Source organism: Ciconia boyciana, chromosome 16 (genome assembly GCF_034638445.1).
Source record: "Ciconia boyciana chromosome 16, ASM3463844v1, whole genome shotgun sequence".
Classification (NCBI taxonomy): Eukaryota; Metazoa; Chordata; class Aves; order Ciconiiformes; family Ciconiidae; genus Ciconia; species Ciconia boyciana.
In genome coordinates this window covers 4,483,423-4,501,219 of record NC_132949.1, presented here as the reverse complement: position 1 = coordinate 4,501,219, position 17,797 = coordinate 4,483,423, and the positions used below count along the sequence as shown (strand labels likewise).

The window sequence follows — 17,797 nt, the reverse complement described above, 5'->3', positions numbered from 1 at the left end:
ACCTAAAGATACATGAGATTAGCTATCAATTCACTATAGATTCTACAGCATATAACCAATACTGTAGGAATTTAAATTCATGCAACCTTTGTGTTGTTACACAACTGGAGATGCACTTTCAGAAAGCTCAGGATGGATTTAATGTTTACACAAATACAAGAAAGCATTCACAAACACTCTGATAAGCAAGCGACAGCAAGCGAAGGTTGTACCACTATAATTCTGAAATGCTTCTGTTGCACGTCAGAAACTAGTAGATGCTTTATTGTTCAGAATTTTGCAATTGGGAAAATATTATTTTAATTCATCACAGATGGAGATTAGAAGAGACAGGACAGGGATAAGGAAGAAGCACAAAGCCACTGAAGTAACTGAGTGGTTGCATGGGTCACGACTGGACAGACAGCAACATGCCAGATGTATGAAGTGACAGCAACTTGCAGTATCTGAACAAGAAGTGGAGATGAGGAAGGGCAAAGAGAAGGGAGGATACATTTTTTAAGAGCTTGATTTAAAACCCAGCTCTCAGGCACACATTTTACTGAACTGTAATCCATATTATACAGTACAATATTCAAGATATCAGCACGCAGAGCCACAGACATCATAACCCATGAGTATGTCCCTTTCATCACTCATTCCTCCTCCCATTCTAATTAGCTAATGCTTGAGGAGGATCCATGTGCTCTCCAACTATCTATGCTTGACTTGAATACAACAATTTTGAATCTGCTTAGACTGAATAGACAAGACAGACAAATTACTGCCTAGACAATAAAATACGCCAGAAACAAAACGCATCTCCCAAGATGCGGCTTCAAGCACAAATGTTACTTTACATGCTAAACTCTGACACTACTTGCTCTCAGTAGTTCAGCTGGATCGTTTCAAATCCATCAGCACAACCATTTACCCTTTTACTTTTGAAGCAATTCTGGTTTTCTGCTAATCCTTAAGGACACTGAAGTCTTACATATTCTTGGATACTAAACCATTTGTGCTCCTGCCAAAGCCGCCTGACCCTAAAACAATACTCTATTTACAAATGGGGATAATTCAGCTCATTTACACCTTCAGAGTAAATCTAGTTTACTACTTCTACCCAAAATAACGCACAGACACACACACGCACAAAACGCCATGACCTCACCTTCAGTATTTCAGGTTCTTTGATGTCTAGAGCTCCTGTATTCCATCTCTTTTTCATACTTGTATGCAATTTGAGATATTCATGAGTACGTGGAGTAAGAAGCCAAATCACACAGACAGCTATCATAAATCCAAGGGCCATTCCAAATAAGAGTCCACTTAAGTAGCCAGGGAGAGGGATAATAAAATAAGCATAGACTAACAGTGTTAAGAAGTATAAAGTTTTCACTGGTATTTTAGGCTGTTGCACATATGGATTATTTTCATCTTCACTACTGAGCATAGTACCATTTTCCTTAGTTATCTCTGGATCGAGCAAAGTTTCAGTAGGTTTATCAGTTTTGCTTTCATCCTCTAGCAAGGAAAAGTCTTCAGAATACAGTTCACAAAATTCCTCATCCTCTCTGCTTGCTAGTGCAGACAATGAACATTTTTCAAGTACGAGTGAAGTTTTCGAACTCACGTCCTTTGTGCTTGCAGACTGAGAGCTTTTGGTCTCTGTCTCTTTTGCATGTTCCTCAGCCGCTTTTGACTGATCGTTCTTATTCAGGTTAGAGTCACTTCCATAGAAGTCCCCTTCAGAATCACATTCTTCTTCCTTAATGCTGTAGTTGTTATTGCTTTCCAAATGGCCATTCAAACTGGAAAGGTTTGAGAGTTCTGAAGCACTCGAAGATAAGGCTTTGGGCCTGTGGCTACTACTTTCATCACCCATTATTTTACTGAGCAGCTGAAAAGGCTCGTAGATCACTTCAGAAAGGCGTCTTTTAGTATCTTCAATTTTAGCCTCCATTTCAGGTACTTTAAAAAAGGAACGCGTGTCAGAGGGAGATGTTAATGGAGACGAGGGGGCAGTTTTAGAATCACCACCTGTAGTTCGAGGCTGAGTGAACTGTTTGAACAGATGCAAGTTCAGTTTCGAGTCGGGTGGCCTGTAAGACACAGCTTCAGGTTCTTGTTTAGAAGTATCTGTAGACAGAGATTTCACTAAGGTTTTCATTAACTGTCTATGTCGCATCGGTGGTGTGGGTTCTTTTGGTTCCACATCTGTTGAAAGGGACTTGACTAAACCCTTAAAAGGCTTTGAACTAGAAACTGTGGATGATCCACTAGAGCAGACAACTGATCTGGAAGGGGATGAGGATGGGGAAGACGACAGGCTGGATTTCTGTTCCACAGGTGGTGGTGCACCTGATAAACTAACTGTATGACATGAGTGTGATGATGGAGAGAGGACTAGTGGCACTGCACTGAATACTTGGGATGTGGAAGGAGAATCCAACAGCTTTACAGTCTCTGCAGTAAACATCGCCGGCAGAACTGCAGGCGATGAGGACAGTAGCGATGCAGAGTTGGCCATGTTAAGCGAGGTAGCTGGACCAGAAAAATCATGGCCGGTATGCTCAAAGCAGAGGTCTTCCTTGGCTTCAAGTGCTGTTACAATGCTTTGGTCATCTAGTTCCTCATCAAGAAATTCCTTAAACTCTTCTTCCTCCTCTTCTTCCTCCTTCCCAAATGCAGAGAAATGGATAGTGATGGTTTCTCGGGAGACAGATCGTTGGACCTGCACTTTTGGTGCTGACTGCTTTGAGGACATTTCACCGGTTTTCTCTGCATGGCTACTGTTCTGACTTGTCATTGCAGGTCCCAGAGATGTATCAGAGTCTGTGAAGAAAACGTAATACTGTGTTAAATGCATTTTTTCCCCCTTCAAACACCCTTATTTTCAAGTGTTTAGCCAAACACAAGAGACAGGTTATACGCAACAGGTCAGTCAGTTGAAAATTAAAACAATCTGGACACTCTTCATCTTACTGGATTTAAAGCTTTCTAGTCAAATTATGGACTGTCACTAAAGAAATTGTCCATAGATTTATTTCATTGCATAAAACATATCTATATTTTAGTTAATACCCCCTTCACATCTGCTTAACTACCTCATTTTAGTATCACTGAATGGAAGAACAGATTCAAAGACAGACAAGGAGAAAAACATGCTTAGGACAATTGGCAATCATGGATAGGCATAGTGAGCATTACCAGACCCTCTTAGATGATCTAGGAAGAATCTGACACAATTTTAGGTTAAAAAAAAAAAAAATGCACACAACAAAAAACAACAAGCAGAAGATACTTATGCTCAAAATTACAGATCTAGGTTACTGTTTGCTAGTTAACATATTTCCACATACCACAAAATGGCAATATTAAGAAGTGTCATGCTGTTAAAATTACCTTCAAGTGTTCTCAAATTATAGTTCATCTCTGATGTGCCACCTTCCTATTTTCCCCACTAGATCCACTTCTGAGTTCCAGAAGCCCCATCCCACCCCAGCACACTGAAATTCTTCACTCCTAACTCTCAGTTCCTTCTACATACAATAATTACTGTCTTCTGTTTTTTTAAATAAAGCAAATTTGAAACCCAAAGCAAGGTCAGAAATATGTAAAAGTCTTCATGTGTGGGACAGTACCTTCTCCTGTATACCTGTTTGAACTGGTCTATAGGAAGTAGAGATTTAAATTGTATTTTGTCATGTGTGTTATCATGGTTTATGGTTGGACTCGATGATCTTAAGGGTCTTTTCCAACCTAAATGATTCTATGTAGTCTTTGTCTTTCCAAGTTTTGCAAGCCATGGACAAATGATCAGGATACATGATAGTCCAATAATTGCAGGCAAAACAAAGCATAATTGGACAGAACTTAATTTTAAAAGTTATCGTTCTGAATTCCAGGACTAGACACCAAATGTATTTTAGCAGAATGCCAAACGTTTCAATAATGGACAGCATCAAACTAACTGTTGTCAAAGAGACATGAGTCAGACTTCCACAGATACAGCATGTTTGAGATGTACCTCGGGTAACGTATATACCCAAAGAATTTACTACTGCTAGCAGTTTTGCTGTAGGATGTGTAAGGACACTTCAGTAGAGGCAACTGTTCTTCTCACTGATATACCAATAGTACTTTTTGAAAATACCGATCTTTTTGTCAGATCAGTGCATGCAGGCTGCTTATGTGATAGGTACACTAACATACCTGCCTTTTACATCAATTATACCTACATGTTATTTCAAGCATTTTATTGACCCATGAAAGTGGACTTAGCATATATTTACATGGAGAGCAAATACCACACATTTAAACCAAGGCACTGGTGACCATACACAAAGATGGATCAGGAATTACAAGATTAGCTTTGCCTTTCCGGCTGTGAGGCAGCACTTTATCTTCATTGCCAAGGCAGCAAGTTTACCACTTCAGTAACTGAATTATTTTTCAGAAGCTGTTAAAATGCTGTAATCAAACTGTCAAGCTGAATTAATGAGAGGCCTTTGCTGACATTTAAAGAGCAGTTCAGAAGAATGATTATGTGGTGGTGAAGAAATGTGCACTTCACAAACAGTTGTGATATCAGATTGTATTATCCAGCAAGCCAGTGCCACCTGTTCGTCATCATCTTCCTACTAAAGGTTGTAGCCCTTTATACTTGCTAATGGAGCTTTTCATGTAAACATTTTTTAACCTGTCAGTAAAATAAGCTGGTTAAACATTTTAAAATAGAAGATCTTTGCTACCCAGCTTATCCAGTAATGTTGGAATAGAAGCGAGTATCTGTCCAGAACTTCCTACTCACTATAGTTGTCCATTTTATGGCTCCTAAATTGTTGACTAGTTTATTCCTTGCTTCTTCTAGCATTTGCATGCTTCCCAATCAGGTGCTCCCAACCAGAAGGAGCTGGACTTTATCCGGCTTCATGCAAAGCCTCCAGAAATTTCAATTTCAGTTTTCAGTCCCAGTTCTGCTGCATACGTCAGGGAGCTAGTTTAGGTTCAAAGAACCAAAAGCAGCTTTCAGACCCTAGTCATGCTTTCACTTGACGCCTAACCATTTTTCTGACAAACTGTGTAAGAGACAAAGTTCTGCCTTGAGATCAGGTTCTGGCTTCAGCTTTTACCATGGAACTGTTTTCTTCAGTCCTCCCCAAAATCTATCGGACATATCAAAGTAGCAGTATTAAATGGAGAACTCACTTTCAGTGATGGAGGTGTACCTCCAGCCCACAGAGGACTCAGCGGATTGTTACCTTTCCTGCCACATTTGTGGGCCAAGTAGTTATTTACCCCAATAGTAAGAATTCTCAGTTATTCAGAAGTTTAGATATGCATTTATCTGTCATAGGTACATATAACTCGGTGAGCGTTACAGGTGGTAAGTAACTTGGTCTTTCATTCCCCTGTTGGATTAGCACACTTGGGAACCACCAGCATACAGAATCCATGCTTCTTATGGACACAGTTCCATTTCATGTAGTTCAAACTGCAAATTTCCCAATTTTTTAGACAAATGCACCCAAATTTATTTTGGGGAGGAAAAAACTACTACTGGACAAGGTATGTATCCAACCCTATTTCCATTTCCCTAGTGCTGGACCATCAGCTATCACACATCTCTAACATTTTGTGCCAGCTGTGAAATTGGAAGACTACCAAACCAAAATTTCAAAGTACAAAAAACCCTACCCATCTGCCAGGTCATTGAGCCATTAAAACTCTATACTCTAAGGAAGGAAAAAACAAAAAAAACCAACAAAAAAATCCCACACAAGAGCTGCACTTGCACACAATGCTGTTGGCACCAACTCGAAATGTCTGACCCTTTCTCTTCTGCCCATTCAGCACTAACCATGTATCAATAATCCGGCAACACAGGAGAAAATTATTAACTACTCCCCCCACCCCCAAATAACATTTCTGGTGTGTTATTTTTGATCATCTGGAAATTCATGGTTCTGGTTAGCTCTTTAGCACACTATGTTTACACTGTACAGTTAATTACCTCGTGTTTAAACACCAGTTGCCATGTTGTGCTAATGCAGTGCTAATTACCTGAAACAGATGAATTTTACTTGCACACACCAAATGTACTGAAAAAAGATTTTACCGCTAACTGAACAAGCAAGTTTTTTTTACATCATGATTAACTAGTTAACACAGAAAGGAAGGAAATTCTTCATTAGCCAATATTTGCCTACCCTTAAACATGCTACTATACTATGAATTACGTCTCATAAAAGCACATTCTTAAATCAGCACTATCAACAGGGCAGCAGCAGAACATTAACATAATCCAACTGCTTGCACTTTGGCATCCTCAGCCCATGACTTACAAGATAACACTGTAGTATCCAATGCCCTCAACATTTAGCCCAAGTGATATTTCAGTTGAGGGGACTGGTTTCCAGGAACAACCATTTCTGTTTGGGCAAGTAATAATTTTTAGCCTTCTTTGATCTTGCTGGAACTTTCTAAATCATCCCTGTTCATAGGTTGGTTTTGCTACAAGGCAGTTCATGCTTTTCCCAAGCACAGCTGTTCAAAGCTGTATCTTGTATCAAATCTTCAAACAATTGGTACATTAAAAAAAACAGTGTACAATACAGGAGAAAGATTGTAATGCTACTTACTTAAGAGAGCACATGTGTTTTGGCCAACAGCAGATATTTCATTACAAGCATTCTGAATATCAATTGGGATTACAACAGTAGTGCTCTCTCTACATTATTCCAAGCTTTTAACAACTCTAACCCCTCTCAACACACCAGATATCCTACTGAGAGTAATTTCTCCCCCACAAACACAAGATAGGGGAGATTTTCCCCTGCTCTGGGCAGGCCCATGTTTCCAATCCATTCCTGAGCACAATTTCTCTTTTTTATTGTGAGGGATTTGGGTTTTTATTTTTCAAAGTAGATGTTGAGAAGCTTTTCCATAGCAAATACAACAATAACATCCCTGACTTCTTCCACTGCTACCACTACTGACAGCTCTTCCACTAGGCGTTCAGTTTTTATAACAAAGATATTTCATCAGGCTCTTGAACCACAAGTTTTTACCCCTTAAATCATTCTAACAGATTCACTTCTTACTGATTTCCGGCTACGATTTCCTCACTCATTGCTTCCCCTTTTTCTACTCCTCAACTCCTCTCCCAGCTGCTGGAAGACCTGGCTTTCCCGGCCCCCCCCATTTGGAGGGGCACAATTCCAAACCGACTGTTCACAGGTTACATCAATACTTGCACAAACATAGGTTTTCATTGATCCTTCTTTTGAAAGCCACACTGTCCCCACGTTCTCTGGCTGCCTCTTTAGGTTTTTTTTGTTGCTGTTGATTCTGAAGATGTAAGGTATCAGTTTTATTTATGTGGCAGACAGGCCTGAATAATAATCTTAGATCCTCAGGCTTCAAATTATTCAAAACATGATCTTCTACCTGGAAGGAAAGGAGGCTGCTTGGAAAACTTGGAAAATAATTCCCTTCCCCCAAAGGTTTGGACTTCGGATGCTTTTGCAGGGTGGAATGAGAGAGTTGCCAACCAGCTACTGCCGTTTCCACTTCTTATGTTACGGCACTGCACCCCATCACCCACATAACAGCAGTTTATAATCCTCACCTACAGGCATTGCTTTTAAAGTGCTACAACAGCAGGAAACAGCAAGCCAGGCAAACAGTGCATGCACGCTGTCTGGGAATAAAAAAAATATTTCTTGCCCAGCCCTTTCCTACTGAGCAGCGAGGCAGCACAGTGCTGGAGCCGAGGATGCATTTTTACCTAGATGACAACACGTCTCCACCACGGTGTGATGCACCTGCTGACAAACAGGGACACCCAGGGAGAGACCAGGTGTTGGGCAGCACTGGGTCAAGCTAGGCCACAACACCTTCTGTGAGTGTCGCTACAGTAACATGTGCTCTTACCTACACTAGGAATGACTAATTGGGAGTGTTTATAGAAACAGCCAAGCACCCAAGCAATCTGTCCTTTTGTCCAACAGCATAAACAGCCTTCTCCAGAACTCGCAAACCCTCTTCCTTTTCCCTGCAGTGGAAAAACAAACACCCCATCCTTCTTCAGCTGAGCCCCAGAAACCACCTACTTCATAGCACTGAGAAACCACATGGTGCACTGTCGGCTTGCTTTACACACAGAGAGGGTATACAAATCATCCTCTCCTTTACCAGATGAGAAGTGTTTCAAGACTGAAGAAATCAAGCTTATGCTTCACACAAACACATTGATTATGCAGAAACCGGGGAGGGAAAGATATTTATGGTGCTACCAGGTGTCTAAACAGCTTGTTTACTTTAACTATTGTATACTGACCATTGGACATGAGATACCCAGAATGTGTTGTCTGCTCATATCCATTCTGCTCTCTAACAAAAAGAGATCAACAATTTGTAAAGCAGAAGCCACTCAGCTGAAGGCAAACATTAAAGCTACAGCTTTTCCAGCAAACCACAGAAAGCTCAATCCACAGTGCAGGGAGAAGAGAACTCAAAGGAAGAAAATTCTTGTAATATTTTTGCTTGTATGAGACTTCTGGTTACGGTAGTGGAACTTTAATTTGCAACCCTTCAGTAGTCTTAATCCTGCATTACTAATGGGCAAGGCTGAATTTTGACCTCTGATAGATACCCCGGTTGCAACCACAGCTAGGGGAGGTAGGGAGCCCATGCACACATGGGAAGGAGGATAAGGCTCACAAAGCAGATTACATTCAAAAGCAGGCTAGAGCATTGGATCTTCATTGCTGATTAGAAGGATATAGCAATTAGAAAATTCACAGAATATACATACACATAAAGAATACAGATGTTCAAAATAAGTCTACTTGTATCCTGTCTGCAAACTAGGATGCAACTTGGGTGCATCTAGGATTAACTGGGATGCTTAACTGAGCATTTACTCCCTCTCACGGTTCACAACCCCGTCATTCACAAAGCACATCTGGACTTGTTTTCTCACCCTGCAAGGCAAACTGTAGCACTTCCAGACTAGCAATAAGACGACTTTAAACAAACACCTTCTACTCATCATACATTTGGCCTTCTGCTAGCACAGCATGGACCCTGCAAGCTATATAGAGTTCCTCAATTAACAAGGACAGTTACTACTTGCTGTACCCACCTGGAAAGTAACAGGCAGAACACAGAAGAGTCATGCAAGGCTAGACATCTTTGGAAGGTGGGAAATGGTGTCTCAGGAGCCATGTTCTTATCTTAGAGAGGAACCAAAAGTCAGCAACTAAGTCAAGGGGAAAGTCTGGAATGGGGGAAGAGCAACATGACTTCAGCTCCAGTGAGTAAGTGATCCACTTTCACGCAGTTCACTTGTTTGGGCTACTTTTGGCATTGCACATTTAAATCTAGCATTGGGGTGGGGGTATACTGCTACAGATCTACTCTTAGCAACTCCCTTCCCATGACCAAAGAAACGACCAAACTATGCCTTCATAAACACTTTGGAAAGGGGATTTGGCCCTTTCCAGCAACCTTGCCTTTCAAGCAACCTCCAGATAATTAAGGGATATTCAGTACAGCAATTCAATGTTTTTCATAATCATTCAGTTGGAGAAACAGAACAGATTGGGTAACTAAATTCACACATGTTGCAACAGCCAACTATTCCCATCACATTGCTATTACTTAATGCAACATCTACACAAGGGGTAAAGGGTATGCTATATTAGTAAATTCTTTCATAAAAATCTGCAGCAAGGTTCAAAACTTCTCAGAGTATTTTCCCTGCTCGTTGCTACTAAACAGACCAGAAAAAGTGTTTTCCACAAAACAGAAATTCCTTTCCTGCTAAGTAAAGAAGAAGTCTTACAAGTTATTAACAAGCATTGTAATACTTTCCCCTGTATCTGTCAGTTGTGTCAGAAAAGCAAGCCCTAAATGCTATTCAGGAAGCCACTAATTTGATTATTGATAATGCCACAATTTGACTTCATGCAGATTGCCATCACCGTTCAAGGGGAAAGCTGTTTCTAACTGGTTATGTCTCTGCCTTCCCCAATGATCCTCCTGTGCCATCACACTTTCAACAGGCACCTCCTGCTTTGGCAAACTGCCATCACCTAGACTGGGGAAAACAGTACTTCTTTAGGACTAATGGGGCTCATTATTATTTTGGGTTACTTGATAGCCATTTCCAAGTGTCAGACTGAAGACAGATAATTCATTCATACTCTAAATCTAACCTCCATTTGGTAGGAAGGAGTAGTAGTGTATGCGTTTTAGACTAACTTTGCAACACCCATGTGGTGTTACAGAAGAGCTACAGGTCTCACATTAACATAGACAGGACCACCCTAATGCATTAAGCCGCTGTTCCCAAACCAGGCTAAATGTTTCCCCGTTTGGGAATACCTGCACAAGCCAATGTGATCTGAAATTCATATTTGCTCTCAAAAATTATAGATTCCACTTGATTTACTAGAGACTCAGCCAATATCTTCCGTCCAACACCGAGAGATATGGGAGGACTGTTGCTGTTCTTTATACTTATTTAAAATAAATAACAGAGCTCTCAGCATCAGACAAAATTCCTTCTGTTAAGAGCTAGAAGTCTTCATTTTGGGTCCTTCAAAACAAAGCACAGTATCGTGATCCTTATTGGTTACAGTCTTTATTTAAGCAATGTTTTAAATCATCAGAAGTTTGCATCTCCAATAATCTGTTACCACTACTTTCACAGAATCACAGAATCGTATAGGTTGGAAAAGACCTTTTAAGATCATCGAGTCCAACCATAAACCTAACACTACCAAGACCACCACTATACCATGGCCCTAAGCACCTCATCCAAACGTCTTTTAAATACTTGCAGGGATGGCGACTCAACCACTTCCCTGGGCAGCCTGTTCCAGTGCTTGATAACCCTTTCAGTGAAGTAAAATTTCCTAATATCCAGTCTAAACCTCCCCTGGCGCAACTTGAGGCCATTTCCTCTTGTCCTATCACTTTGCCACAGAAGTAGTCTAGAAAGCCAATTCTCATTTAGCCCAGAATGACCTCACTGTAAATTTCATCTCATTCCACAGATTTATACCGTAAAAGACAAAAAAGTATACAAAAAACAAATTTCAACATCTTCTCATCCCCATTCAAATTTCTAATGACGACAAATTAAATTCCCCTGGCATCTCCACGAGTTAATGTATTCCATGGTTAACATCTATTATTCCTTTTACATCCACTAGTCATTACTTTTAAATGAACTACATAGAAAGTGTTGGTAATTACTATCACACAATAGTCCCGTGAAATCTTTGTGTCAGGGATCCAGTTACCCAGCCTGAAGATAATACTTTAAAGCTCACTTTCTAACAGGAGTAATAAGGAAGTTTTGCTTCACCTTTCAAGTTCACGCAACTGGATTTGAGATACGGGGGGGGGGGGGGGGAAGAGGAACCAAACCCCAATAAAACCTGTTTTAAATCTAAGCACAGAAATGAAAAATTTTATATCAATATCAAGTACTATTAAATGAATGTAATCCAATGTGTTCAACAGAAGTCAACACTAGTATCACAGCCAAAATGGATGATGCCACCCACTATGGGCTATAATATACACACACAGACCTCCCACAGCACATACCTCTGACAGAGGTCAACCAGGTTATCACAACTAGGCTGGTTAACAGCTAAAATACCTCCATCAGGAGTTCTCTTGAGCCTCATTTAAAAAAAAAAGATTATATTTTTGTGCAAATGCTTTTAAGGTAAGAATAAAGCAAGTTAAATAACCAGCGTTTAGGTACGCTTAAGGATACTTAAATGAAAGATCCTAAGCAAGATTTTAAAATATTGTCAATGAGATGATACTTTTAATGAAAACTATAAACCTATCAAAGAGACAAATAAGAGGGGTTGTTTACTGAAGTCTAGGACAGAAAGGTCAAGTAAAATTGCAATGGCAAATAAGGAGTCTTCAAAATTACTGGAATTTTTTTTGAAGACAGGCACTGCTAATAAGGTCCTTAATACAAGCTTGTATTTACAATGCTTCAAAAATAATCAAATAACAATTGTTTAATGTTAGCTAAGCGAGTCTATTCCATATTAATGTTTTCCCCAAAGACCTAAGAAAGGTCAGCTACCACATTAGTTTCTCTGCCTTCACCGATAAAAGACTAATTATTATTCTTTCTTATTTTCCTTCCATGACGCATCACTTACGCCAAAAACTTCATAAAGCTGCATTACAGTTTAATTTTGATGAACACAAAAAGCTAAGCAGTTAAAGGTTGTCCAGAAACTCAGAAAAATTTAACTTCTTCCTATTTAATGCTTTTCTGAAGACTGAAGTGAAGCGGTATTTATAAGAAATTGAACATTTCCCCTAACAGAAGAAATAAAAGAAGTTAAATCAAAGCTTAAAACAAAACATGCAATAACTCATAGAAGAACAGTAAACAGTGGGTAGAAAAGAGTCACTTTGTTTTGCTACATATTGCAACATTTATTCTTGTTAAAATAAGAACATATAGTAACACAGAAATACTAGGAGCTTCCTGCAAAGAGAACAAATCGCAGTTGCAGGAGAGCAGAGACTCCCACGCTCCTCGTCCCTCTGGCCTGTAACCCAAAGGCCACATTCACAGAATGATGCCTGTGCTCTGCCGGACTTCAGAAGGAAGGCACAGTCCCAGAAGGACTCGACTCCAACGAAGCAACATGCACCAGCACTAGATTAAGAACAGGGCAGCAGCAAATCTGCTAAAGTGTGAGACAGAAAACTAGCTAGCAAAACACATCTCTGGTAGTTAGGCAGCACTTTCAAGCTGCCAGAGCTGGGAGCTGAAGCCTGTCAACACTGAGGCAAGAAGGATTTCTGCAGTTCAAGAAACCTGATGACATGCCTAGACAGAGGTTGCTGCCTTGCCATCATATCAGTGTAGCACTTTTCAATCGCTATAGGTCAAATTTTATTTTGCAACAGAACCGCTTCTCTGAAATTGAAAGGAGAAGCTGGAAGATGTATGGAGTGAGTATTGGTAATGTCAGCTACAAGTTGAGCCCAGAAACTGCTTCTTAATGTGCAGCTCTTCAAGGGCTCAATTGCAACGCAGCCTCTACTAATGTTTGTTTCCCAACCAATTGCGATGCTACTGGTAAAGCTCCTCAATACTCTGAGTATTATACATGCTAGTGAAGCACTGTGAAAAGAACTGTTGTAATAGCAAAAAGTTGCTTTTGCCATATAGTCAACTCAAACTATGATTTTTTTTTTTTAATTACTCACACACTTTCAATGACATATTCCTCTGCTCTTTGCAGCAGATTCAAACTGCACCAGAGTGTAATTTCATTAAAGAAGGTTTACTCCCAGTTGGCACAATGAGAACAAATAAAAATTCTAGCACATTATACTTTCTCCATTTGCATAGTCTCCTCCTATGAACTACTTTATTCTTGTTTATCATTCATAACTGCAAGCAACAAGTAACATCTTTTCGTTCCAAAACACTCAGCATTAAACAGTTCAAAGGGACCTTTTACTAGTTCCCTAATTCCCTCAACAGAACAAAACAAAATAACAACAAAACCACAACCAAATCCCCCCTCTCCCCCTCCATCACACGTTTTGGAGATTTAGTAATTTCCTATGTCATATATTGCTGTCTTTAAAAAGCACATTAAAATACTTATTTTTCCAGGTAATTAGTTGCTGGCATCAAAATTACCCCCAAAAATAATATGGTCATGAGTGAGAAGAGAAATGCCCCAGAAAAGCAAAGGTTTACAGACCCAGATCTGAAACTCCTGCAGTAAGGGATTTAGAAATAACTGCATTAAAACCAGAGCATACTCACTGACAGAAAGAGAGGCAAACTTTTGTCACAGTCTAAAGCCAGCTTTTTCCACTTTTCTCATCTAAAACTGCTATACTACCTTCAGAGCCACCCCGACAAGCCAAAGGGGAGTAAAAAAAAAAAACCACTGGTCTGTTAGCAATCCTGAGCAATAAATATGTAACTGCTGTGTTTGTTCTCTCCTAAAAGGGAAGAGAGACTAAATCAGAACTTGTTGGTGCTGCAGAAGTCCTGCATCTCGACAGAAAATGTTTTATTACTACAGAAATAAAACATCAAAAGCTTACACATAAAAAATTACATCCTACCGAGAGGGTAAATGGTGAAGTAGAATATAAAACTATGCAGCATTGTAACTCTCTCTCTCTTATCTCAGTGGAAAGAAAAAAAAAATCAACTCCTCATTAATCTGATGAAAGATTATCTAAAGCCTTGGCAGATTAGTCCACAGTTGAAAATGCTGTCCACATCACTGATTAAATTAAAGGTCACTATAAAATCTTTAGGGGAAATTTTGACTGAGTGACTTATAGAAAAGCATGTTTCCAAAACAAAGTAAAATAAGCTGCCTTGAATCCTAAATTAAAAACGGCTTATCAGAATTGTATTACAGGCTTATTTTTCCCAACAATTCAAATGCACATCAATAGGTAAAACTGCCTACAGGTAACAAGTGAGCATTCAAGGACTTTTTTTTACATTTACGTTCATTTCGCTAACAAAAAAATTCAGTCAATATTCACAGCAGCCACAAAGTTAAAACAACCATCATACATCTTCATATGAAAACAGCAGAAGAGATATTAAAAATAAATATGCTTGTCCACATGAAGCTAAACACAGATACACAGATGAGCAGCACCAATTAATAACTCAAACTCTAGGTCCCCATGTAAAATGTAGTTATGAAAGATCATTAAAAAAAGGAATGGAATCTACAGATTTACAAACCATACCCCACAGCTATCTAAAGAGGTGGTTTTTTTCAGTGCATTTTTAATGACTCATCAAATCTTATATTTCATATGTACAATCTTAATTTTAATTTCATATTTTGCAGAGGATTAGCATGCAAGGCAGAACTAGTGCTTTAAGGCTTTTTTACCTGACAGGACAAAACATAGTACACAATCATCATGTGCTGGTTTTGTCTGGGAGAGAGTTAATTTTCTTCACAGTAGCTAGTATGGGGCTATGTTTTGGATTTGTGCTGGAAACAGTGCTGATAACACAGGGATGTTGTAGTTACTGCTGAGCAGTGCTTACACAGAGTCAAGGCCTTTGCTGCTCCTCACCCCACCCCACCAGCGAGGAGGCTGGGGGGGCACAAGAACTTGGGAGGGGACACAGCCAGGACAGCTGACCCCAACTGCCCAAAGGGATATTCCGTACCATATGACATCATGCTCAGCATGTAAAGCTGGGGGAAGAAGGGGGGGCGGGGGGAGTGGGTTCAGCATGGTGGTGTTTTGTCCTCCCAAGTAACCCTTTTGCCTGATGGAGCCCTGCTTTCCTGGAGATGGCTGAACACCTGCCTGCCCATGGGAAACAGTGAATGAACTCCTTGTTTTGCTTTGTAATGTATTAAACTGTTTTCATCTGAACCCATGAGTTTTCTCACTTTTACCCTTCGATTCTCTCCCCATCCGACCAGGGGGGAGTCAGCGAGCAGCTGTGTGGGGCTTAGTCGCTGGCTGGGGTTAAACCATGACAAATGGTTTCTTTATTTGTCAGAGATGCTTTTGGAATTAGAGAAGGGGGCATTCTCTGGTTTAACTAAATCAGACTAAAGAATTTAATACATAAAAGTATTTAGGTTTGGACCAAGCATGCATCCCTAAGCAGCTACAGAACCACGATGGACCAGTGATGCCACATTTATGTATTTTCCTGTCCAAGCATATTCCAGAAAGTCACAATGGCAGAGCAGGAAAAAGGCACGGGGGGAGGGGGGAATCTTTCCACTCAACCTCTCACAGAGCAACTCAAACAAGCGGAGTATCTTTGCAACACTGCACGCACTCAGTGAGCCCTGTTCTCTACCAGCAAAGTCCTCACAACGTCGTATATACAAGTGTCAGCAGGACTTTTTGCCATCCTGCATTGCCACGCATCTATGAATGCGTATTTGCATGCGTATTGGGAATGGATGGTCAATATGTTTCAGCTAAAAGAAACGTCTATGTTGCCATCTCCAGAAGGTTACTCACACTGTCTGTCAGGTTATTTTACCAAGGCAACTTCACCCAGAAGCAGCGCATTATCTCCAGCTCTTCCCATGCAGCCAGGTCGTTGCTGCTGCCTTTGCAACCACTCTAGACCCTGTGAGAAGTGCAAGAAATACAGAACTCTATAGAAATGTAGATGACTCCACATGCCTAGGACCTTGGCATGCCCCAGGCGCAATGCAGTCATTATCCGAGGATTATCTGGTTTCTGATCTTTCTCATTCTCCAGCTCTGGTGGTACTTTTTCAACTTTTGGATCCCTAGGCAGTTGGCAACAAAACAAAACAAGAACAACTAATCAAAGCAAGGCTACTTTCAGAAAGCTTAAATTGTCTATGGGAAGGAGAAAAGCTACATCTGCATTTAATACAAATAAAAAAGTATTCATACCTAACTAGAAAGGTAGTTGTACTTAACACATGAAAATTAATTAACCTAAGCTACCTGAAGATATAGTTCCCTACGTTAATAGTTGTAGCTTGCTATTGTTAGAGGGCACGTTGATTACATTTGCTTACTTTCTTGCATCTCATCTACCTAAGTAAAAAGTGTCTTTGATAAATGCAGAAAATGCATTCCAGATAGAACAGAACAGGATTTCTCAGAAGTTTTTGCAAGCATAATCCCCAGAGGGTCCAAAGGACAGAAAAGCTTAGGAAAAGGTCAATAAATAGGACTTCATAACATGCAAGTCTTTTCAGAGTTGCAATCAAGTTTGAGAAGTGGTGGGACAAAAGTAATTCAAAAGTCATTCAACCCAAAAGTCAGACTGTTCTGCAAGATTTCTTAAAAAAATTGTTCCTAGCACTTAGAGGTAGTCTTGCCAATAGCTCTATGCCATTCATTGAGTAGTCTTGCCTGTCATTGGATTCCATGAAAAATTAATGGAGAAAGGTATTACCAGCATTTCATGCTACCTGCAAAATGCAAAGGTATTTACGTTTATGCAAAAATAAATCAGCACCACATGAACAAAAAAGCTCTTCATGATCTAATTTTGGAAGGAAATGGCTTATGGATTAGATTTCCAGACTTCTCTGAAAGCCCCGAGCAGGTAACCATGTTATTTTGAGTTTCAGTATTATTAGGAGGGTGAGAAAAATTTTGCTTTAACTTACCTCACTGAAGAGTAGTGTTCACACAGCACTTTGAACAAAGAAGTTAGTGATTCTGTATGATCTTATTAAAGTGGCAATAGCAAAGACTAAGAACCAAGTTAAAGCAGCTGAAGATCACAACCCATCTTATTCTAGCAACAAGTGTGCCGAGATCATAAACTACTAATAACAGCTTCTATGCTTTAAATTCCTTTAACTTCTAATTCATAGAAGGATCCATAGAAGGTTAACAAAATGTAAAGTCAACTCTGAAGAAACCTTGTCCTAAGAATAGCAGGAAAACAAAATGTCAAATTCAGAATTGGTGAGTACCAGACGTGTCTCTCTCTGCTTAAGGCAACATTCATCTCATTTCATTCAGATTTATGTTCAACTCAAATACCTAGAAACTAAAATGCAAAAGTTCAGCAGCATTTTAGCTTTCCAACTGGAGGACGCAGTGCAGAGTGATGAGGACAGGAGAACATCCAAGATACCAAAATTTTCCCAAGACTGAAATGGAACCTAGATGGCCCCTAACAACCTGAATTTTTCCCATGCTAAAGACAAAGTTTTCGCTTATTAAAAAAAACACCAAAAAAACCCCACAAAAAAAACCCCACAAAACCAAACACACAAGACAGAAA

The 17,797-nt window shown here is 39.9% G+C and overlaps 1 protein-coding gene across 6 annotated transcripts in view; it reads right to left on the bottom strand.

Annotated features, from left to right (window-relative positions):
* The window catches only part of TEX2 (testis expressed 2), a 59,163-nt gene that overhangs the window by 29,186 nt on the left and 12,180 nt on the right, over positions 1 to 17,797 (bottom strand). For 3 of the 6 annotated variants that reach the window (XM_072881604.1, XM_072881603.1, XM_072881606.1), the window contains one exon: positions 1,151 to 2,814. In XM_072881604.1, the coding sequence (XP_072737705.1) occupies positions 1,151 to 2,788 (1,638 nt within the window). In that variant the 5' untranslated portion in view covers positions 2,789 to 2,814. Of the gene's footprint in view, positions 1 to 1,150; positions 2,815 to 9,130; positions 9,180 to 16,035; positions 16,148 to 17,797 lie in introns of those variants that run through there. The other 3 variants (XM_072881601.1, XM_072881602.1, XM_072881605.1) reach the window with 2 other exon arrangements.